Genomic DNA, 25,771 nt, shown 5'->3' on the forward strand with positions numbered 1-25,771 from the left:
GTGCGGTTAGAAGCCAATGCCTAACCACCCGCAAACAGGGAAAATGCAACCCCCAAACACAACCTTGGTCTTGTCAGAAATAAAACTGAGGAACATTGCATAGATTTTTTTTTTCTTTCTTTCCACTTGCATTCAGTAAAGAAGCAGCAGACATGACAAAGCAGACTGAATCAGGTGAAGAAAGTTTCCATTAATAACAATCTTCTGGTCCAAATTTTACTCCATTAGCCTTGGAGTCTCTTCCTGAAAATACTATCCAACACACAGAGAACCGTGCCAACTGTTGCATGTGAATTGCACTGAATTCTCTTGGTTCTTTAAATACTTGGTGTCAGGATTAAGTGGAGGTCTGATTTGCATATAGCAAAGTTACTGAGTTACTGCAGATAGTGGAAATCAGTGCCATCTAGTGACTTTTTTCTGCCATCTTCAAACGATACCTCATCTTGAATCAAATGCATATGCTCCTCCCTCTCTTAGTTATACTCTAATGGTAAGGAATGAGTTAGGACTCTCAATCCTTCCTTTGGTAAATAGTTATTTTATATTTATTTAGTATTTACTATCCCTTGAAACCAGCATTTAAGGGAAAACTAGAATATTTTAGTGTCTCAAATTCAGGGATTGATTTTCTCAAAAAATTAGAATATAAGTTACCATTTGGATATCTAAAAGATTTTATTTATAACTTTAAAATACCGCAAAAATAAAAAAGCTCCTAGGAATGTCTCAACGAGGTAATAAAGTCTTAACAAGAAAACATTAAAAATTCAGATTCTTTGCCATCTTCAGGCAGTTTCTCAAACCACCATGAAACAAAACCTCAAAACAACCCTATTCCTAAGAAGAAAGGAGATAAAGGAAGTAATGAAGTGTCAGTGGTGATAATAGAAGTCACATTTGCCAAAGCCTTTTAAAGAAAGGGGCTCAAAAATATAGATGAGGACCCAAGATATTTGATGTTAAAAAAAAATGAGGTAAAGAATCCTCACAAGCCACATAGAGTGCATGCTAAGACTAAGTATAATAGTAGAAGCAATTATCCCTTATAGTGCAGATTACAGTAAATTAATCTAATGAAAATTAAGACTATTCAGACATGTGTTTTGGTCATCTACCAGCTTGTGAATAGTGGTTCAGCTTCTTAATTTGTTAATGCTGAATTAGAGTAATACACAACTGAACAAGTTTAAAACACTGTTGTGCATCCCTTCTCTCTGCTATATTGCTGCGTATAAAACCAAAACCTCAACTGCAGGAGCATCTTTCAAAAAAAAAAAAAAAAAACACAAAACAACAAAACAAACAAAAAAAACCAACCACCACCCTGCAACTATGTTTGTTACACTGTAAGGGGAACCAGAGAAGGGTGAAAGATGTTTTGCCTTGAGTCAGAGGAGTTCTGAGTTATGTGAAACAATCTAGCAGTTCACGTTTCAACCACACCAAAAAAGACAACAGTGTAACTTGTCAGATTTTTGCAGAAATATACATTGTTTCCCCGCCCCTTTCTTCACTATCTTGATAGAAGTAGAAAAGGGAATCAGCTCAGACAGGCATACACTCTGAGTAAACCTAACAGGATGCAAGAGGCCATCTGAACTGCACTTTTTAAACCCACAGGAACCTCTTCTCTCTACCATGCCCAGACAATGAAGGCTCCTTCAGTCATGTTGATACAAAGGATCTTACTGTACATCCTTCTGGTAATGCTGGCGCAAAGCAACTACCAAGTTTACGGTAAGATGTGGTTTTATAATTTAACCTTCTGTAGTTATTAAACATTGCAGGGGGAGAACAGAAACCAAAGCAGTGCTTAGTGTACCTCAGATATAATCTGTGTCTTATTACTATATCAGAGATTTCTAATTCGATTAAAGATGATGATGATGCCAACAATTGAGAAATATTAGGTAACAGTCTAGACCAGAACTCTAGCACCTTGGGACCAAATACATCCTGCTTTGTGGCCAAAGGCTCTGCCTACAATGTTTGGCAGCATTCAAGCCTCTGCTATACATCCAGGAATCCTACTATCTCTGAACTGGATCCGGCAAATTGTCCTTACCAGATAAGTAAGTGTACCCTCAATCACTTAGCTTAACTCCATCTAATTTTCATCCCACTTTGAACACCCATAGCTTTTAATTAGAGAGATTGTCCTAATTTGGACTGATGTGAGAACTACACTGTGCCCAGTATACTACTATTATTTTTACTAGAGATTATTTTGTTTCAAGTTCTGCCCTACTATTATCATATAGGAGACGTAAATTTTAGTATTGAAAGGAAGGCAGCCATAGAGAAAGGATAATAGCTACTGTAACGGATGCACTCAACTGCTTTTGATACATTTCAGATATACAGACTGATAAACCGATCAAATTAGCATTTGTTATGAGGCACTGCTAAAATTACACAGACAAATAGAATTGGCTATGTGAAGCTTAGTTGACATGAGTGACTAACTCTACACATCTATAGCATCTTTTGATGTCCCTTGTTTTTATGAAGAAAATAAATTTTTAATACTGGTAGGAAAAGTTAAACAAGCATTCAGAGCATCTGCCTGGGAAGGGAAACCCTAACGTTTATCTTAAAAGACATGAATTACCAGGTCAGCTAAATGCAGCTGTTTCTTAATGAGGGTGTGATCTGAGCTCAGGGAGGCAACTGAACTGCTTTACATTTGATTTTCAACTGAATAGACTAACATGCTTCTGAAGGGGGTATATCTAGAGCTGATAACCTCCTTCATAGCCTAAATAGAAGTATCTTTTTTTTTTTTTTTTTTGGTAAGAATTAACTACTGTTTCTACTCCTTCATTAAATCTCCCTGTGTTATTAGTCCCTCACACAGTCACCTCTCTGCATCACCCTGTATAGCTCATTAATCCACTGACAAACACTCTATACTCATCTGCCAGTTTCTTAGATCCTGTTTTTAAAACAGAATATAAGTTCTGTTATTCTGCTTATAGCATGTATCTGGTTTACACATAATTTATTTTACTAGGTTTTATTTTTTGATCTGCATCAAAACTACTTGGGGTTCTCTGAGAACAATACTATTTCATTCTATATACCTACATTACTACAAATATCAGAATCATATTTACAGAAGTATTACAGAGAGAAAAGTTTTTCAAATCAGTCTTTACAGAACCCTGAGGTAGAAGTTTTTTTAATGTATTTAAATTTTAGCTGTAAGTTTTCTAAGCTTGTTTGTTTTTTATTTTGAAGTAAGCTTAAAATTGAAGCAAACTTATTTAAGCTTTGTATGTTGCAAATCTATCCGAAGTTTCCTTTACTCTAATAGAAACAGAGCTGACCACTCAGGTTTCATATACAAAGTCAATAACCAGCAAATATTTTTGAAATTAGAGAAGGAGAAGTAATCTTGTTTCTGGTAAGTCACAAAAGCAGAAGTACCTTCTCCTGCCTCACCCCAGTAATTTTAGTCCAATTAGACCCCATCTCCTTTGTAACAGGTTGTTCCCATCCAGTCTCACAAACAGTGGTTGTTGATGGCTGGTCAGCATAAGCAAAGGAAACAAAGCATTTCATCTCAGTGAAAATAAAGCCTATCAAACCTACCCTGGCTCCAAGAAGTCCCAGCCAGTAGCTCAGTATGTGCACACATGCTTGCTAATGGTGGTCACCATCCTCAGCTCTAATAACACCGTGCTGTTAGACCTTCTTGTGGGATAGCCTGCACATGCTAACATTCAGCTAAACAGAAATGTTCCATCTTCAAGTTTCAGTCATCAAAATATAAAGGCATGTTTTCTGCACTTACACAGCTTTCATCAAGAAGTGGTTAAAAAATGATGCAACTCTCCATCATCTACCTCAGCAAGCAGGTCAGCTTTACAAATACAACCATTGCCAGAAAAAAAAAAAAACAAAAAAAAAAACAAAAAAACCAAACACCACAAAAAAAAAAAAAACCCACACACAAAAAAAATGGAAAATCCTTCACTGTACACCAAGTATATAGAAAAAGTACATTAGTATATCTTTAAGATGACATAGGGAAAATTAAGTGAAAAGGATTAAAATTCAATTTCTATTAGCAAAATTACATTCTTTGAAAAATCCAAATTTTCATCTAAAAATGTAAAATTATAAAATTTTACATCATTCCTTTAAAAGCTTTCTCTCAAGCTGGGAGAACTCTGAAAAATGCCTATCCAGGTATCACTTAACATGTCTTCAGAAGTGCTTCTCTTTCTCAGTACACCTTTTCTAAACTCAAGGAGGTAGCATATTATTCCATGGGTTCTTCTCACAGCCCGCTAACTTTTTTGCTGTTAAAATTAACAAGTGAAGAACTCGGTGTTAAATGTGAAACCGCAAGAAAACAATGCACTTTCTGGTGCAGTTTTCGTGCTATGGCCCTAATCAAATTCTTCTCAGAACATTGGATTTGACTTAAAACCATTACTAGTCCTCTGCTGTTTTCACAGACCAACCCAAACATAGGATTCAAAACTAACCGTAGTCATTTAGAATAATTGACATGTTTATGCCTCAGCCATTATCCGCCTCAGGGAATGATACGTATGACTTGTATTCTATCCCATCCCTTGTTCCTTTTTTTTTTTTTTTTAAAGGGGAGAGGGAAAAAAAAAAAATAATTTAAAAAAATCATTTTAAAAACAAATGCCTCAGAAATTTCAATTAATAAGTCCTAATTTAGTGGAGTTGTTCTGAGTTCTTAGATGACCAGGTGTGAATGACAGCATTTATAATTCAAAGATTAGAAGGCTCAATTTTTAGCTATTATTTTTCTACAAATAGGTTGAGTTGGGTAAATGGAAAGCCATCTCCATTAAACCTTTTGTTCACTTAATGAATCATGTCATGACTATGTTTTCTACAACATGAGAAAAAAACCTGGGTTTTATAAAAGAAAGTATTGTCATGGGTATTTTGTTCTTGTACAAGTTATAGAATACATGCTTTCATTTGAAATCCTTATCCTGGCAGTACACTCTACAGAAGATTTTCCTTACCTGTGCAAAACAATTCTTGATACAACAGAGCCTGACTCACCGCAACTTGTTCAGAAACACACTCAAGTGTTCTAAAAGAAAAAGAGCTTTTAGTCAATCTGAATCTTACCCAGGAGTTTAAGTTTGAAGTTGATATATAAAGCTTCCCTGTGTTACAGATTCTTTTACCCTCCTGACAACTGCACATTCAGATACTCATCATGACCACCCATATACATGACATTGAAAACTTAAGACTCTTTATAAGACCTTGTAACTGGTTTTAGGTCTCGGCTTATAACAGTGTCAAAGAAAGGGTAATTAAATTTAACTCGGAAAGTGTTTGCACGTATAGAATGTAATTGGCAGACAGTGTCTCTACTATTGACTTCTCATAGGCACAGGAAGGCAGCAGACAGAAAAAAGTCAAGATAAATTCTCACAGGAAAAGTAAACCATGACATGTCTGTGCTTTCACTAAATGAAGTTTATTTCATATTTGTCTTTCTAATGACAACCAATGAACAGAAAAGATTCTCTCTCATTGTCAGATGCGTTGAATTTTCTTCCCCTTTTCAAAAAAAGCTATCACTCATTCTCTAGGATATTATGGTTTATATTGTTATTTAATCCCAAATCTTCACTGATACCTATTCCTAGCAAATGACCTTTACAGGAAATCTGTGAAAGATTTGTCTTGAGTATTTTATTCTTTATAAAAAAGGTCCCAAATATTTTAATTTTATTTTTTTTAATATTTTCTCCACTGCTTTTTAGAAACATAAAATTTCTTGCCAAGAGAGGTGTGATCTGGGAGTGATGAAAGATTAATTAGAGATTTTAGGGCATATTTATTATGAATTCCCATATTTAACTGCTAGAGAAAACACAGCTGGATTATAGGAAAAGGCTTTCTCTAGCCTAGATTTTAATTATCAAGGTTCAAAATAATTCTAACTAAGAATTTTCCAAAGCCTGAGGAAAATGTTTAACTCTTAATTATTCATCTCTTCTGATTATGTTGTTCTAGAAGTTCCCCAAATTGATGAGTAATACCATTTACCAAGGACTAGGTTTCTTTCTAACAAAAGTTTGAAAACCCTAAACCCCAAGTCATTCAGTCATCAGTCACTAACAAGTCACAGAAACATACAAAAGCAAATGTGATTATTTTTCATGCTCCAAACATTGTCTCATAACAACTAAAAAAATAATTAAAGGCAGACTAAAGTCCAATTGATTTAAGCCTCTGAAAGGAAGGCCGTTTTGCAGTCTCTGAAAATAGTCTACAAATTCTTGTACACACTGAAAGGCAAGCAGTAGTTTACATAGTTCCTAGTTAGGAATTTCAAAAGATTGCTCTATTTGACTAGTAGGAAAAAAAAAAAAAATCACTGAATAAAATAGTGGTGTTTACCTAGCACCCACAGGCTTCTTCCAAGGGATACACAAATGATAACTAAAAAAACTAAATCAGTTTTCAGTAAGCTAAATTTCTTCTATAAGTCTATACCTTTATTAGAAGAAAGAAAAAAAAGGGACTATAAACTAGAGGAAATGGAAGGCCAAGTGAAAGCCGGTAGCCTTACCCCACTTATTTTAAGAAAGAGAAAGAGGGTTTGTACCCTCAGGTTAATTGACAGCAGGCTGCCAAACACTTTTACCTGCAGCAGCAGCCAGAAGTGAAGGCTGAGCCAACAGGTGTGTGTAGACCAGCATCACGTAAACTTCTATTTGAAAGTACCTCTGAGGCTCATCAGGACAGGGGATGCTACTGCTCAGGAGCTGTGGGCAGGCAGTGACACTGTTGGGATGGGTAGCAAGTGCAGTACAAGTTTTCCCTGTGCAGTTCCTGAAGCTCAGTGGCATATTCCATAGGTAACCTTCTGGAGAAAGCAAGGGTGCTGGAGTCAGGCCCTCTCAATGGCAGGGAATTTTGCTCTGGAAACATAAACTTAACCAGACCTGATTATATTGGAATTATACTAGTAAGTGAGTGGTCACCATCAAAAGTGATTGATTAGCACCAGAAGATGAAGGAGCAAGACTGTGGCACATGTTGGCATAGGTGCTTGGGAAAAAAAGGAGAAACACTACTCAAGCTCACCTGACTGATGTACTAGTGCATTTAATGTGAACTCTTAAAAATATAATATATTAGAAAAAGTAAGATAAGTAATATCAATGTCAGTGAAACTTTTTTTAAAAAAAGCAAATTGTAACTAAGCAAATCCTTTGTTAGTAGTGGAAGAGCTCCTTATGGCTTAGTTGGTAGTAGTGCAGGAAGGCGTATGGAGGGAAGCTTCTTGTTGTGATAGTGCAAGCATATAACACTGCAACTGCTTATACATTTCACCTACAGAGCAAGGTGTCTGAGTGGTGCTTTGATGTCGGCTGCGCCTAAACCACGACACAAGGGCTGCACAAAAACTACTCTAGAAGTATATCCAGACCTCAGAAAGGCTTCTGCTCAGGATGAGGCTGAAGGATAATTCAAAACTTCCTGTGGACTCAGTATCACTCCTGTTCCCTCCCTCTGGGAGGTTCTGCCACTGAGTGTTATTCTAGGTTATGCTGACCAATGCAGGACAACAGTTTCTTTAGAGCAATATTTAACATTGAGAAGACATTTTCCTTTCCAGCTACCTACACAACTAATGTTCATCTGAATCCATGAGGATTAGTAGCCCTGTACCAAGTGAATGCTGTTAGATGTACAAAATCTGTTCAATGCTGATCAGGCAATTCTTCCAAAAATTACAGTAGTGATGTATATTTTGTTGTAAAAGCAACAGATGATTCAAAATCAAGGAAAACATTACTTCCTTGCACTGGAAAAAAATAAGAATGAAAGAGATGCAACAATTCCTGCCCCTCTCCCTGGTTAATAATGATGCTGAATGAAAGAGTGTCACTGAAATCTATCTTAAAACTTTAACAGAAATTGGATTTTTGGACCTTCTAGAAAAGTTTGCAGGTTTTTTTTGTTGGGTTTGGGGTTTTGTTGTTGTTGTTTGTTTTGTTGTTGGTTTTTGGTTGTTTTTTTTTTTTTGGTTTTTTTTTTTTTTTTTTTTTTTTTTTTTTTCCAAAATAGAGTTTTGAAAAAGATAAAACTATATCATAAACTAATTAGGTAAGGACATCCAAAAATATCTGTTCTGCAGAGATCTGCACATCCTTCTGGAAATACGTGTTACATAGGATTATACCAGAAAGAAATTGCTATCAAGGCACAATCCGAGCTTTATAGATACTTCCTGAAGTGTTATCTTCCATGGCAATCATTGCTGAAATAACTGAAAACCTCAGCTTTCTAATTTGAGCTTTTAGTTTCCATTTTCAGACTAATCATAACAATGTGCTACTACCGCAGTATGACCAAAGTAGATATGACCTACTTGCCTGAAAATAAATGATGCTTTCTTTTAATCAGAGATGCAAGAGTCTAAGTGAAAGTGGTCCTGCTTCGTAACTAAAATATTTCTTTCTGCATGCTCCTATTCAAGGGAATAGAAAAGGGACTAGATAACTGAGCAGGATCTAACATGTAAATGCTACCTTGTGAACATGGCCAGGCTCTACATGTTAGAGCTGTTGTTACTGGAATATATTTGCCACATCATATACATTGCAATAAAAAATTACATATTATGTATATTTAATATATGAAACACTACATTTAATTATTCACATTAAATATTGTACAATATGTTAAATGTTCTATTAAATATATTGCTGTTGCTACTGCACCCAGATGGCTGGTCCCTGGGAGAATATCTCTTCCTGTACAGCACATATTTATTTATAATCAGGAGCTACTACTGAGGCAACGCTGTTGCAAAAAGCAGATCATAAGCATATCTTATATATCAGTGGAAACTACATAAGAAATGCCATACTGCCTAAGACCAGTGCTCTGTCCCTGGCAGCAGCAAAAAGAAAGGCTGTTCAGGGAAAGCACATGAGCACGGCCATTGCCTGTGGTCCATTCTCTTCCTGTCCCCTCAGCAGTGGAACAGTTGCACTGGGGACATCAGCACGTACAACTTTTCCCAAGTCCTTACAGCATCCATTTATGGACCTGATGTCCATGAACTTGTCTACATGACTACATACACTGACAAGTTAGAAGGTAAATTTGGTTATATTATCCTTACAAATGTCAGTGTAGGCTAGTCCTCAAGCCTGCCAATCATTCAGACTCTACAAGCTTCTGCACAAACCAGTTCCGATATTACTGTTTTCACAGTTAGAAAATTTTTCAAACTGTGTAATGAACCTTCCTTACTTCATTTTCAGCCCATTATTTCACCCCATACCTAACAGAAACATGAAACCCCAAATTATTTCATTCTTCTTTTATGTCTTTACATGATTTTATTATGTCCTTTCCTCTTATTGCTTTTCTTTAAGTGAAACAACTTCAAGAATTTCAATATTTCCTTTATGGCCTTCTTATTGTGTTCACGGCATTTGCTGGCTTCTTTCCAACCTGGAGAGACTCCAAGCATTGGCCCCCTTCTTTCCTGAAGAACAGTGCAAAGGACTGGACAAGACCTAGGTACACTTACCAGTCCTTAGCAGAAAGCAAAGGTTATCACATATCCCCTGTATATCTTCTTGAACTGAGCCTCCCTTTTTAGAAATTATTTTTCTAATTTATCTGGGAAATCTAGTCTACTGGTGGTAATCTACTGATAGCTTTCTCCACTAACTAGTGAACTGATATTTTCTTAGTTTTACAGTCAATATATTTAGACTTGATGGGTTTTTCTAAGTGCATCTCATTCTTTGCCATGACTTTTCTGATGTTGCTCTTTTTATGCCCCTCCTTAATAACCTGATTTTCTCTATGCTTTTGGAGGCTTCCTTCTCACCTCAGTGAAAAGCTTACTCATGATTTAGCCAAGATAGTCTTTTACTGCACTGCTGTCGTGTCGATACTCAGTGCTTGTACTCTCATTTATTGGATGGACCACCAGCTCTGTTTATGTCCTTTTCCTTTGTACTTATATCTAATGAGTTCGTATCTAGCAGGTCTAAAAACATACCGAAGGTTTCTTTGCAAAACCAAACTATTTTTATCCTGCTGCTCTTCTTCCTTGTCTTCTTAGGGATATTGAATTAATTAAGGCTTCTAGTTCCCCTTCCTTTTATCCAGACTTTTTCATTTAATAAAAAGACATTGTATCCAGAGCTATTGTCCTCTTTGTTCATTTTCTCATCTTCATCCAAATTATCTGAATTTCCTTCACTTGCCCCTTCCACAAGGACAAATTTTAAAGTTCTTGTCCAGGTTGCTTACCTGTGTGTTTTTGCCACTCACTCCACTTCAATCCTCATTTAAATCCATCCTGAAAGTTGGTATACAAGAATGATTTCAGATTTGGAAGTCTCAAAGCAGAAAATTCCCAGGATGCCAGGTCCTGTGAGCAGATGAGTTTCTCTATTGCACATGGCAGAGGTATATCAGAGACCATGATCTCTTGCAGTGGCTGCAAATAACAGCTTTACAGTGAATAGCCTCTCCTCATTATCAAGCAAGATCACGCAGGTTTGATAGGTCAAAATGAGAACAATATTAAAGATTTAGATTTAGAGGCAGATGAATGCTACCTAATTTTTAGACTCTCATTCCCAAAGTCACCTTAAAGAGAGTAAACTGAAAAATCAACAGCAGCAAAGCATTAGCTCTGCTATAATGAAGGCTATGAACACACATGCTCAAAACTCAGTATTACTGGGTGCTCTACAATTTCTCTGTGGTGTGGAGTTGTCAGATTTGTAAAGAAAAGGCTGGCAAACTAGAAATCATAAATGAAAACTGTTAATCTGGCCAACCCAAGCTCTTGAAGATACTATCCAAGGATTCACAAGGTTTGCTATGTCACATGCATAAGAAATCCTGGCTGATGGTGCAGGCGAGGTGTTTGGTGTTGCAGTTATGTGCACAGCCTGCTCGGGGCCCAGAGGCTCTGTCCCTTGAATCAGCACTGGCTGCTGACTGACAGACCCCTCTGCCCCCAACAACTGTCTTTTCTCCCCTACACATTTACCCTCCCTACAAAACTTGCCTTCAACATACTTCACCATTTTTTCTACTCTCTTCTATCAACGAGAAAATACAGATAGATTTAGGATTTCTTTCTCCGGCATTGCAATCAATCACTCTTTTCAGTGCACAGGCACTGTACTGTAAGACAGGGTAGGAAATTAGAGAGCACATGTGTATCACACAGTTCTTGTTACTTTGACTTAGCCAGAGAAATAAAAGCACCACAATAAACATGAAACTTTAATAAAAGGTCAGGCCATTCAATACCAAGACCCAGAGTTAAGGTGACAAACCATAGCTTGAACACTGAGTTTAACAAAACATAACAAAATTTTATAAATAGAGATAAGTTATATTTGCATTAAATATTATTATTTTCAATATTATAATGAGAAAGAACTCTATCAAATAAAAGCCTTCTGCAAATTAACATCCTTCTGTGAGAAGGATGACACAGGAAAACTTCATATGTGTATTTTATGTTTTTTCTTTCTAAACTATTACATTTCTAACTTGACTGAGTTATAGAAAAAAAAGAAAAAATCATATGAGAGGGAAAAAGTGCATTTTAACAATCCTAAAAATGAAAGAACCAATAGTCTTGATGTTATCTGCTTTCACTGTCCTGTATAGAGTTCAGATCTGCTGCAGGTAGATAAGGGAAGTCTTGAGTAATGAGAGAGAAAAGAAACTGTGATTAATGTTATGGGGAGTATACAGTAGACCCCCATCACCATGATTTTTATCATGTTTTTTCTTCTCTTTCAGGATTTGATGACACTGATTGTCCAGTTGAAATTCAGGTTAGGAGAGACTCCCACCACAGAATTAATGTCGGGAACTCTTTGATTATACGCTGTCCAGTTTATTACTGCAAGAAAAAGCCAGTCATGGAGTGGTGCAAGATAGAGGTGGCTACATGTGTGCAGCTGAAGGAGGGCAAAGCAGAATGGAAGTCCAATGTATTTACTCTGGAGGTTGTCTCAGTTCACCAGAATGATAGCGGACTTTATCGTTGTCGAGCAATAGGGGACCAATATTACAGTGAGAGCCATGGAATTAAGGTTATTGTTGAAGGTGAGACCCCTATGTTATAAAAGACCCCTTTTAAACAAAAGGGTGATGTATACAGAAAAGCATGCTGGATGATGGCTTCTCCCAACATGTTTGACTGGTAGCACACTTGTGCTGGTACTTACCACCTTCTTCATGCTTCTATCCTGCCTCTTGGTAGGATAGAAATAAAAGGAAAGAACAAACTAAAGAAATAACATGAGGAAGAGAATAGCAAAGCTGCCAGCACCAAGCAGCCATTAAACAAGTATTTTATAATTAAAAAATATAAATTGGAACAAAAGAAGATTGTGGGAGGACAGCCCTGTTATACATCACATGGACTAGACAGGATGCAAATGGTGGTGTAGTAGCAGCCAATGAGGCCACACAACAGTAAAGAGGAGAAAGCAGTTCAGGCGTCTTGTTGAGAATGATCTCTCTTGCCACAAACAGAGAGAAAGTATAATTTTGTACCCCAAGAAGTTCAAGAGCAGGGAAGGTTAAATAGCTTTAAAGGATCTTAAGGGCAAGTGAGACCTTCACATTAACTTAGACAGTTGGAATGGCCAGTCTAGATTATGGGGAGCCACATCTGCCTTCTTCAATGTTGATTTGCAGCTAGAAAATTATCTGTGTGGCTGTAAGTGTCCTACTGACCCCAGGCAGCTGAGTTGTAAGGTTGTTCAGTTGCCAGTTCCTCTTCTGGTAAGTTAATGAACTTTAAAACCTTGTTTATTGCCAAACAAAATGTTACAGCAGAGTGAGCAACATCAAAATTTATGACTGTAATGTGCTAGCAGACACAGTATATGCCCAGCTCATGATGCAAGTTTCCTTTGAAATATATTCTGCTGATCTATTTATTTGGATGCCAAAGAGGTCTGAAAGATAGAATTACTCTGTTGGCAGTGGGAGACGAACACGTCATTCCCCCTCCCCCTAAAACACTCTACCCTTTGCTTGTTGCATTTTGCTCCCTCCTGCCATCAGCAGATTGAAGGGGAGTCTTGTGAAAACTTCAATATGTGGTGCAGAGAACACAACTGCAGTGCAAAATGTCAAGTTGCTATTTCATTTCCGTCTTGCTTTTGTTTTTCAGACAAGTCTGAAAACATCATCACGATTTCACCAGAAAGTAAGTTCTGATTCTTATTTCCTCTCTAAGAGAAAGGAACTATGAATTTTTGGATATAGTGCTTTCTGCAGTCAAGACAAATTTAAAGTGATTGCTAAACTACAATTGCGTTCTTCCCACTTAAACAAAATACAGTTTCTCAGAGGTCACAGTTTTCAAGGCTAGGACTGTCCAGCATTTGGCATAAAAGGGACAAAACCAATCATATTACCTCCTGGTGGTATACTCCACCCTTCTGAAATGCTATACCATCACTTTAACACAGTCCGATTTATGGTTTTTTACTCACAGTCGGTTGTGGTTTACAATTACAATTGTAAAAATATATTGGAAGTTCAGAGCAGTGCTCTAATTCTGACCCTTTCTTTGCTTCTGCAAGCCTTCTGCCATGCATATTTCATCAATTACACTTCTCTGTGCACATTTCCTTCCAGTATTTTCATACTTCATAGAATGGTCATGAGATAATCTTGTCTCCATGGGATGCTGTACCAAGTTACAGAATGTTTAAGTAAAAAAAAAAAAAAAAAAAAAAAGGTCAGTCAAATATTCTCTACACTAATACATTCTAATGCAATTTTAGATACTACTAGCATCTCAGAAGAACCTGGAAACTACAAGATATTGCATGTTATTTATGCTTCAGCATCCGTGAGTGTCTGTTGTCCAATCATCATTGTATGCATATTTTGGTGTCTAAGGAAGTACCATGGTAAGTAGTTCTGCCATCTAACCTTTGCCTAGTGTGCATTTGATTCCATCTCTTTTCACAGCTTCACAGAAATTGCATTCAAAGCTCTATGAAAATCCCCTCATAACTACCCCAGTTGATTGCTGAGATGTCCTTGTTGAGTGTGCCAGTTAGGATACTGAATCTTTAAGAATTTAATTTACCCTATGTACTGTTCCCTTCCAGAGACAGAGTGATGGAAGTATAGTAAGAACAAATAAAAACCTCAGACTTCATAATAGTTGGAAAATTTTCTCCTGTTTTAGAAACAAAGAGGCGTTTTAGCTATGCAAATGCAGTCCAGCTCTATCCAGTTACATTTTATATTCCTAATTCTCCCTCTAAATTATCAAATAATTTCAGTATTAATCTCTCTTGCTTTACAGGAACTCTTACACAGCTGCCATGTCCTAAATCAAGAATGGAACTTGGAGTCCCCCATGCCTTAAGTGATCTCTCATTTGCCTATTATAATCCCATGGATTTCATTTTTTATTGTAGGAAAATGAAATTATTTCATCTTAAAATAAAATATATTTGCTCATAGGATGACTTTAGGATCTTCTGTGCCTTTTTTTCTCCACCCAGTTCACTGAACACAGAGAAAACTGGCCACAAGAACAATTGGAGTTTTTACTGCTCCTACTCAGAGGAGCTCTGTGGAACACAGAAGCTCATTCTATAAATGTATCAGTCTATGTTGGTTAGCTTTTGTCAGAATAGCTGTTCCCAATTCCACTTTGGGAATACATTTTTATTCTTTGAGGTCCACTCAACAAGGCAAGGACTCCTATAGTAATTAATACTCCCTCCATAAGCAGAAAGGCACCTCCTCAATGCTGATTTATTGAAATAACTTTTTTTTTTTCTTTTTTCCTAGCAAAGCAAAAGACAACTCCATTAACTCAACAGAGACAAAATAGTCTGGTACGTTTAAATTTCTCAATCATTAAAACCTGACTACATCTTGCATAACCACGTACTGAGAACAAATCTTTGTGTAGTACAAAATGTGGCATAGGATCAGAGACAGATTTAGTGACCCTCTGTCTTGGTGCCTGGGCAGCACGGCTTGCCTGGTGTGAGATATCACCATGGCTGAGCTGAAGTAAGGAGCTAAGGGGCTTAGCCACAAAGGAACTTTAGGCATCTAAATTCCTGTTAAAATGTATTCATTTGTTAAGTACCATTCCAGTAAGAGTTTAGGCACCTAAAGCACCTCTATTGATATGGTTCAGTCTGCATAAGACAAAAAATGACCCACAGAGTGAGAAAAATGATTGAAAAGGAAGACATTCATATGTGGGTAGCATGAATTCACACGGGTCCTGCAATAAGTTCCAGAGAATTTAGATGGGCAGAAGGCAGAATGCAAAAGATACAACTGGAGCTGACAACTATCAATCACAGGGGTAGTGTTGATGGAGATCACAGAGCACCGAATAGGTTGCAGAGCTCCCAAAGGGCAAGCTGGAGGAAAGGAAATTAAAAGCAGTATATCCTAAGTGGCTAGAAAAATGGATGTCAAAAGGGGGCTTCATTAAAAAGAGATTCATTTATAGAAGAATTTGCAGATTTTGGAGAAGGAGAAAAGTTTATTTGGAAAATCATAAGACAAAGAAGATAAGAGATCAGGAAATGGGAGAACAGGGGCAATGAGGAAAAGGTAGTTTATGGTTTGGAGGTGAAAATAAGAGATTTCATAAACTGAGAAGGGAAAACCTTGAATGAGTGGCGAAGAAGAGCTCTCACAAAATGATAAATCAGTTTTGCCTTAAGTTGGTAACTTGCAATAAAAGACATGAGAGTTTGGGAAGGGAAATGGGGAAAGGCAGGAGATACAAGAATGATTTCTAACTTTATTTCAAAGATAAATATAAAATCCATTGACCAGGTGAATCCAATTAATCTTTTCAAAAGTGGTTTTAAGGGAATAAAGCAACTTGAACAAAATCTTACACACTTCTTATTTATCAGGAGCACAGACAACAATTCAATATGCACAGATCTGTACCCTGTTCTGTTTTCTGCAGGTCAGAAGTCCAGCAGCTGCTCCATCACATGCTGCTGGGACAACTCAAGCTTCAGAAGAAAGCTCCTCCCTTTATTATTGCTCCATGACTAGCCCACTGCAGGACTTGCATGGCAACGCAATTTATGACAATGATGTCCCTCTCTGCGATGCTCAGAGGACAGCAGCTAATGCTCCTCGGAATGATCTTGTTATTACTTCCATCCCCGTTTTACTTGAAAGCTCAGATATCCTCACATACGCTGCACTAAATCATTCTGCTATTGCAGAAAGATGCCAGAGAAGGGAACTAACTGTAGAAAATGAATTTACAGAATATGCCTCCATTAATGTAAATAAATAAATGTGTCAAGGACTTCTCCAAACAACCATCTTGCATGCAGTCACAGTTCTAGATTCCCTCCAGGATGTTGTTCCTTTCTCTTTTGGGAAAACTTCCCTTTTGTTAAGAAGAACCTATGGATGCTCCTGGAATGCTAGAGTTCAAAACGCAGCCCATGTCAATGGTTTGGCATTTGCACTGTGTGTTTGTCTCTTAAAAAGGGGAATAAAAGCAGTCATCTTTCTTATTTTTCCTTTTTTTTCAGGATTCTGCTTCTAGTCTAAATTTGATTTGGTTATAATTTGAATATAGACAAAGGGGAGAAGGGGAAGGTTTTCCTAGGATAGAAACATGTAAAATGAGCCTGTGAGGAAGATAATATTGAGTCACGTTAATTTCTCCCTAGTAAAAGCTAAGACTGTTTCTGGGAGAATTTGTCTCTGTGTTTCAAAGAACATCCTTCCAAGGATTCAGTTTTCAACTCCAGTTTACTCTATCTCTTTGCAAAGATCTTTGAGCACCATGAATGTCTAAAGCTATTATTAACCAAAATAAAGTGAACACTTGTGTGTGTGTGTGTGTGTGTGTGTATGTTTGGTTTTTTGTGGACCACAGGGAAGGAGAAGAGGGTTGTTTCCTTTTTACAAAGAATTTTTACAAATAATGTGTGAGAAAATATTGAATTATAGTGCACTCTGTTTTTCTCTTGGTGAGATAAGTTATTGCATATTGCTTTTGTCCATGATGAATCAATGGAAATAACAAATGATCAGCAGTGACAGACACCAGTCAAAATAAAAAAAAAAATAAAAATTAGGTCATAAATAACTGTGTATAAATGTGGCATGCTAAGCTTTCCTCCCAACACTGGTACAAAAAAGTGATTATACTTCAGGTTTGTGGAAAAGAAGATAAAAAGGAGGTAAGGCCCAAGGTGCCATTTAAAGTTTGAAAAGAAAGCTCACACCCTTCTTCTGCACCGCTTATTCAGCTCTGTCTTGGATACCATGCATCTGCTCTTGAAAAATAATGCTCTTAAAAATCACTCATAGTGATATTTGCACCAGAGGTTTACAGCAGCCAGCAGAAAGTCTTTAACTAAGTTAAAAATTCGCACCACCCTTGAAAATAAAGGATGTACTAGGTGTCAGGCTGCACATAACAGACCAGATAATTTGCACGAGTTAGTGGAAGTAAGGCTCTTCTATCTTCCTGTTTCATCTTGGTATCATTCCAGTTAATACCAAAGCTGCTAAGCACATACACATTCACCCTGTTATTTTGGTAAGCTAGGTGTTTTATCGTGTTTATGGTACACTTGTGCTATACGCCTCCTCCATGTTTGAAATCAGTCACAGTATGGGTGTGGATAAAAATCATGGTAATTTTTTCTGCACTAAGTTTTTAGTTCAGACCCTGAGATATATTGATACTTTGCTTTTTGTTGGGTTTTGAGGGTGGGGGGTTGAATTTTGTTTTGTTTTGTTTTTAAATCCAGTAAATAACTTACAATCCTCATTTAAAAAAATAAAAATAGTACAAAACTGTCTTCTAGAAAAACTCAGGTTGCTTTTTTAGTTTTAGTGGGCCAATCCTTGCATTGCTAGAGACTACTTATTTTAGGTGAAGGACTGGGAAACTTGGAGAAAGTTATGTATGAACAGGCCCAGAACTAGTCCTTTAATTGCATTTACTGTTCAGCTGATAAAGGTACAGTTATTTTTACAGACTACAAGTAGCTTTCAGAATAAGAAAAAAAAATATTGCTCTGAAATAGATTCTACCTCAGTGGTCTTAAATTGAAAAACAAGGTACAGCCATTAAATAGAGAGCCTAAATGGGTTTGAACAAAAGGCGTGAAACTTCTCTAATTGCTTTCTGTGACCTAGATACAGGCCTTGCAGGCAGAAGGGAAAAAGTAAAAAGGCCATCCTTCCAGGGAACAAGTACGTGTGAAACAATATTGTTCTCAAAGATGCTTTGCAATACTCTGCCTATACGATAGTACTTACAGGGAAGAGTCCGAAGACCCTCAGGAAAGCAAGGAGGAGTGTTGGCATTACCTGTTCGAGTTTCCAGCTAGCTCTGTGGTGCAGTCATCTGGGAACATATAGCTTTCTCTTTGTCACCCCAGAGAGCTGAAAGCACCAGAAGGTCTGTACAGAACAGCTCCAGAATGGCAACTGCCAACCAGGACCTAGACTGAGGCTGAACACACAGAGAAGAAGTATTGCACCATCAGGAGATTCAAAGGGTAGTGAAATCTTAACCTGTCTTGTTTCACTTGTACAGCAAGGCTGAACCTTGGCTTAGAGGTTCCCAGAAAGCCAAGTTTGATTTGGAAGATGAGATTTTTGTAGATAAACAGGAAGTACCTCAGCACCTTACCATCAAACTTGTAGTGCAGAAAATTGAAGCACGGCAGCCTGCTGTACATTCATTTTTTTTTAAAGCGAACAAATTGCAAGACTGCCTTTTGAAGCAGGGAAACAAAAGGTCCTGACTGAAACTATCTGCCTCTTAAAGTGCAGATAATCCATTCAAATAAAGTAGAAGCATCACTCAGTTTTCACAGCCTTTTGAAAGAAAAGAAAAAAAGTTGTTATTTCCACCATCCGATGGCTGTAAAACTGGCCAATGAATGGAAGGACTGTACTATGTCACTTAAGGTGCTACATATTCATCTCAATCTTCTAGTACACCTCTCAATAATATAATGTCACTTTTGAGACATCATGCCCAGTGACAGTTGTATTAAGGCTCCATGGATGGTGTCTAGATTTTACAGAGTAGCATCATCCTGGAGGGCCAGGACACCAGTGGGAGCAAGAGCAGTCTCATGATTCACCCTGTGTGCTCAGCATGTGACTGGAAGGAGCCACTATAGGGTTCAACCATGCAGTGAAGCCACACAATCCCGACAGTGCACTAAAGGAAACAAATAGCCTCGGGACCCATCCTGTGGGAGATGTACAGCACCTGTGTGCAGCCTATCTGAGACATGGGCTGAGGGCCTCCGATTTATATTAGATAATTTTCTAATTCTTGTCTTTCCTTTGCTAATTTTGCACCAGATATGCTGTACAGATACAGTCACACAGGAAGCCCAAAGAAGAGAAACAAAGCTGTGCGTACAGCTCTCGGTTACGCCCACAAACCCACATGGAAGGAAAATAGCGAAGTCTGTGGAACCGAAGGTCTGTTAATGCCAACAAAGCTCATTATTCTCTTCATTGCAATCTCTTCTTGCAAGTAAGGGACTGGTTAGTCCCTCCCGAGCAACCCACACAGCACATAAGTTTCTTATAAGATTAGATGGGATGAGTGGCCTCTTAGACAGTAAAACACATCAACCATTCTAGTTTCACTTCATCCAGTTACTCTCCCCCCTAAAATGTACTTCCTTATAAAGACATTAAAAAAATTAGAATAACGTGAGGTGTATTCATTTGCCAGTTCTTGGGCTCCAAATGTCTATCAGTCAGGGGACTGCTTCTGGCAAACCACAAACTTTTTCATATTGCTAGATCAAGCCACAGCTTGCTGAAAACCTTGCTTCTTCACCTGCCTGTTTTGCAAGACTTTCTCCCACATCCCCACAATAGCCTGAGCCCCATTTTAGCTCACAGGGCTCACAGGCAGTGAGGAGAGTGCAGAAGGGAGCGCTACAGCTAAAAGTATGTGAGAAGTGGAGCTTGCACCTTCAAGAAAAAGGCATTGTCTTACATTGATAAGTTTCCTGCTGCTTTCCACCCTAAGAAAGTGGCCAGGGCTGTAAACTGTAGGAGTGCTCCCCAAACCAAAGAAATAGGGTGTACAGACAATGTTTGTTGCTCAGTTCTCCTGAGCTGCTCCACCCAGGCCCTGCTGTACCTGTATTACCTCATGGTTAAGGCAGCGGACTCAGGAAGAAAAAGGGGCAGCACAGACAGATGGAAACAGGATGGTTCAGGACTCAGCAGCCAACCTCCATACCAAAGCCTTACTCCCTGTGCCCCAGTTGTTCCCTGTGCTGCCAGCTTGGATCTTTCCAACCTCCAGGCAAGTGCTAAAATTCCCTGGATTTCCCTACAAGTCCTCACTGGGGGACAGAGGACACAAGTCCTAAGCTGAGCGCTGGGACCAGATCACAGCACCAGCCCAGGGGCACAGGCAGGCTGAGAGGCAAATATCCATTTGCCTGACTGGGCTCTTCCCTGTCCTGCTCCTTGCACAGGGTTCCTCATTCTGCAGCCTCAATGCTCTGCTTCCCTACCCCATTTCATTTCAACAAACATCAGCCCAGGCAAATGGGAACCAGAAACAGGAGCAGACACATGGGTGGTTACCAGGGAAGAGAGCAGAGCAGATTTCAGGGGGAGACAGAACAGGAGAGAGAGACCCGAATGGGTGCCCAGAAAAGGATCCCCAGAGAACTCCACCAGTGCCTAAAGGACAGCAAAATTAGCTACAGAGCTGGAGATAAAAACAACCCCATGTTCCTCAATACAGTCAAAGTGAAGAAATCTATTTTCTGTGAATTTTATGCAGCAACTACTATTTTCTGTTTAAAAAGCCTACACTAGTCCAGGCCTGCTCATGCACAATTCCTGCTGACCTAACAAAAAGGCAAATGCCTAAGAACCATGTAAAGTCCCATTCACACCGGTCAGTGGCATATGTCAGCCACATGGATCAACTTCATTTGTACTTTCTCGGTTTCACACAGGTGATCTTACCATGCCCTTTACATTCCTAACCACCGCAATTACATATCTAGCCTGAATTCAAAATTCAAACTCCTGTTCCCCTTTCTGCCTTCTCATACATACATTCATATGCACCTCTGGGGAACCATGGATGGAACACTACTGCCATGGTTACTGTAATATAACTAAAGTAACAGGGGGTAAACTGTATTGGAAACACTGTTAAGAGGCTGACCTTCTAATTGTTATGAATCTCAGCCTATGAGACAGAGAACTTCATGTTCTAATGGACTTGCATAATTAATTATGCATCTTCTATAATTGATCTTAGTCAGGAGACATGCTCGGTCAGCTGAAGTTTGGAGTAAAGAATGTGCTTAGCATGAGATGTAACCAGAAAACTGAGAACATGGGAGTGATCATTTTACATGATTGAAGAGTAAAACTTTGCTGGCTTTAAGCTAGTGATATAGGGGCTGAATTTTCAACCAAGTGGCATTTATTCTTAGTAAACTCAAATTCTCTTTTCAGATGAGATTTTCTAGGTGAGCCGGTGCATTACTTTCTAGTTATCACACATCTGCACGTGGCATTACCAAAACTCCACTCAACAGCAGTGCTGTGGTGTTTGCTGCAGCTCAGCCACCTCTGCTGCAGAGACACAAACATGTCCTCATAGGTGAATCACACACATTCAGTTTTCATACTGTAGCTTTGGAAAGGGGAAAGATATTCAGAGGCAGACATATTCAACAAGAACACTACCGGTGTACAGAAAGGGACTTTCTGATACTGCAGTTAGAAACCAACAATAACTAACAATCTCTCCAGCCCATCCCAGCAAGACACGTTTACTGGGACCCAACACTTTCTAAAATCAAACTGACTTGGCTAATAAGGATCTCTTAAATTTATTAATAACCATCTATGTCTGTCTTTCTATCTTGAAACTGTGGGTAATAATATTTTCTATGGACGACTTGCCCCTCAGTTGGAGTAGTATCTAGAAAAAGGCACACCCACTGCATACAGAGCATTTCTGCACATGCACCCACACGCTTCTGTTGACTGAGACCTGGAACTGAGACCACGTCTCTCCAGGTCTCGGCACTGTTCACTTTGTGGTTACAAAGAGCCAGATTTTAACTTAATGCAAAGGCATTTAGCATCATCAAAATCTATGGAGCTACTTCACCTCACTGGTATGTAGGTGTTTGGGTTTTACAGACAACAGTTCTTCAAATAGAGCTCAAGGTAGTCCATAAAGTCAATATCCACAGATTTCTGGCTGCAGTCTCAAAGGCTACATTTATTTTCTCTCATGTAACCTGCTCTAAAACAATGCCTGCCTCAGTAAAAGAGATAGGATTGTTAATTTTTAGAGTGTGTTAAGAAATTTCCTTACTTTCTAGCATTTCTGGATTATGGAAAGGTTAGTGAAGCAGGGATGTCTTCTGCTAAATTTCTTTCTTCCTTTTTTAGTTGTTAATACCCAAAAGTCTACGACCTAAACTTTACATCAGAGATTTATCCTATTTTTTCCTCCTTTTCACAAATTCTGCCTAGGCCCAGAACCTTTGGGAAGTGCCATTTCATTTGCATTTAATAATAATAATTAAAGAAAAAAAATAATGTGCAGCTCCTTTTGTCCATGCCTTAGTCATTGACTGTCATTTTCTGGAAGAAGTGGTAGCTTCAGTAGACCCTTCATTTTCTCAAGAAAGTTGTATTTAAAATGTTATCTACAGTGGCAATCTCTGTCATGGTAGGAAAGGAAAACACAAAAACTCACCTTATGTAAATTGTGGTTATAATATCACCACCAGCTCCCCAGCTGGAGGCCTCACAGATGCACATGATGGTTGACTACCTCGCTCAGAGGCTGAAACCCCCTGTGATCTATCAGTTTACTCTGACATCTGGGAACAGAGTTTACTAGAACAGTGGTCTTGCATTATAAGCAAGTGATGGGAAGTAATAAGCATGCTTTGATTTTAGACACTGACTTGTCATGATGAAACAAAGGTTGAGCAGAAACAACCTCCAATACCTATGCAAGACTCTCATCTTCCAGTGTGGTTTCTTTTCTTGAAGGGGCTTCAGAGCTCTAAGCCTACAAAAGAGAAATGAAAGGCAAACCAGAGACAAATTAGAAATGTTAAATTACTCTGGCTGACCTCAAATTATGGGAGTGGGTGCCAGAAAGCAAGCTCAGAATATAAGTAAGCAAAAACTCTCACTGAGATCCTGAAGAACCTCACGTTTCTTTGCAACAATCCTCCAGGGGTGTAGCCCTTACTGAAGTACAGATTTCTACTGAGATGTGCAAGCTGACAAATGCTCAGAGAGAGATTTTAACTGGGTCAGGGGGATGTGCAAGGCTTCATTTTCTCATCTTCTGAAGGTTTGCCTCACCTACCTGTTGGCGAGAGGGTATCTGGTATCAGAATTAGCACTGCAGCATCTGTCACCAGCACAGAAGGCCCAAGGAACATTTTTCCCCAGTAAAAAAGAGAAAAAAATGTAAGTCACCCCTGAAGTAGCTTTTGTAACACATTTCTCAACAAGTTTTGCAAAAAATGCACCAATTTTACATCTAGGAAGTGTGAGTGCTAGCTTCTTGGAAATCAGATAATTTCTGGCTATCAGTTCCAAAACTGAAATGGAACTGCCTTCCTGAAAGCCATATGCACATATTTTTGACTGAATATGATGCATCTGCTCTTAGTAAAGACACCTAGGGCTGTGCTTAATATCACAGAAGATCTCACTTGGATAGGACACTCTGGCCACCCCTTTGTTCAGCCTACACTTTAAATAGGGTCAACTTTGAAAGCACACTAAGTTGCCCAGGGCTGGGTACTTTTCAACACTCTACCTTTCCTATCTGTACAACGAATGAAATGACATTATGATTGCAGAGTAAAAGGCAAAAGAAGGATGGGAAGAACAACAAGATCACAATACTGAAGCCATACCGAACAGGCCTTTCTCTAGCTAGTTTCTGAAGACCTTGAGTGACCAAGACCATCTATTCCAGCATCTTTTAATCACTACTAATAGAGGCTGTTCCTAACATTTAGTCTGAAAGTCTTTCCACAGACTTAAACTCATTACTTCTTATTCTATTTGAAGTAGATGCAGAAAACATTTATCCTTTTTACAGTTTTGCATTTATGTATTTGAAGATATCACATCTCACGGTATATTAAATAAGCAGGACTTATTGACAGGGCTTTAAACTAGATATGAGGGGGGACAGGGAGATAACTGGGCCTGTTAGGAACAAGCTCAAGGGAAGCATGCCAAAGCTTGAAGGATGGTGGACTGGTGAGGGCTCTCCCTCTGCCACTTCATTTGAGAGAAGGGAAAGATGTTTAGGAACTGTGGAAGCACTTGAGAAGGGTCTGGTAGGGAATGAGGCCCACACACAAAAAGGTGTTGGATTCATTAGCTCATCTCAAGTGCATCTATACCAACGCATGCAGTATGAGCAACAGGGGGAGCTTGAGGCCATGATGCAGCACGAGAACTATGACATAGTAGCTAGATATAACAGAAATGTGGTGGGATGCTTCACACAACTGGAGCGCTGCAGTCAATGGCTACAAGCTCTTCAGGAGGGATAGACAGGGAAGGAGAGGTGGTGTAGTGGCCCCGTATGTAAGAGAATGCTGTGAGAGCTCAGAAATCAAGTATAGTGATTATGGGGTTGAGAGTGTGTGGATTAGGTTAAGGACTAATAAAGCAGATCTTGCTGTGGGAGTCTGCTATAGACCCCCAACCAAAGCAGTGAGGTGGATGAAACTGTCTATAAACAGTTGGGAGAAATCTCGCAGTCACTTGCTGTTGTTCTTGTGGGGGACTTTAATCTCCCGGGTATCTGCTGGGATCACAGCACAGCAGAGAGGGAACAATCCAGGAGGTTCCTGGAATGTGTGGAGGAAAACTTCCTCACACAGCTGCTGAGAGAGCTGACCAAGGTAGGTGCCGTCCTGGACCTGCTGCTTGTGAACAGGGAAGAGCTCGTGAGGGAGGTAAAGGCTGGAGCCTATCTAGGGTGCAGTCATCATGAGATGGTCAAATTTTCGATCCTTGGAAAAACAAAGAGAGGGGTTAGTAAAACTGCCACCTTAGACTTCCGCAGGACTGACTTCGACCTGCTCAAAAGACTGATTAACAAAATCCCTTGGGAGGCTGCCTTGAAGGAAATGGGAGTCCAGGGGGGCTGGTCATACTTCAAGAGCAAAGTCTTAAAGGCAGAGGAGCAGGCTGTTCCCGTGTGCCAGAAAACAAGCAGGTGGGGAAGGAGACCGGCCTGGCTAAACAGGGACCTTTGGCTGGATCTCAAGAACAGAAGGAGAATCATTGCCTTTGGAAGAGGGGCCAGGTCTCTCATGAAGACTATAAAGATGTAGTGAAGTTATGCAGGGAGAGCATTAGGAGAGCCAAAGCACAGCTAGAGCTCAACTTGGCCACAGCTGTTAAGGATAATAAAAAATGTTTCTATAAATTCGTTAACAGCAAAAGGAGCATTAGGGAAAATCTCCCTCCTTTACTGGATGCAGAGGGAAACATGGTAACTAAGGATGAGAAAAGGCTGAGGTGCTCAACGCCTGCTTTGCCTCAGTCGTTAGCAGTGGAACTGGCTGTTCCCTGGACACCCAGCCTCAGGAGCTGGGAGATGGGGAGGGGGAGCAGACTGAGGTCAGCACAGTTGAAGAGGAGGTGGTCAGAGACCTGCTGCACCACTTGG

At 39.0% G+C, this 25,771-nt stretch overlaps 1 protein-coding gene across 1 annotated transcript; it reads left to right on the forward strand.

The window, feature by feature from the left end:
* The first annotated feature begins 1,597 nt into the window (after positions 1 to 1,597).
* BTLA (B and T lymphocyte associated) lies at positions 1,598 to 16,938 on the forward strand. The gene is made up of 6 exons (XM_026854092.1): positions 1,598 to 1,740; positions 11,821 to 12,129; positions 13,208 to 13,243; positions 13,827 to 13,955; positions 14,854 to 14,900; positions 16,007 to 16,938. Exons 1-6 carry the CDS (start codon positions 1,653 to 1,655, stop codon positions 16,346 to 16,348), a joined length of 951 nt encoding a protein of 316 aa, XP_026709893.1. The 5' UTR covers positions 1,598 to 1,652; the 3' UTR covers positions 16,349 to 16,938.
* Positions 16,939 to 25,771: the final 8,833 nt, after the last annotated feature.

Source organism: Athene cunicularia, assembly GCF_003259725.1.
Source record: "Athene cunicularia isolate RWA chromosome 1 unlocalized genomic scaffold, athCun1 chr1_part1, whole genome shotgun sequence".
Lineage (NCBI taxonomy): Eukaryota > Metazoa > Chordata > Aves > Strigiformes > Strigidae > Athene > Athene cunicularia.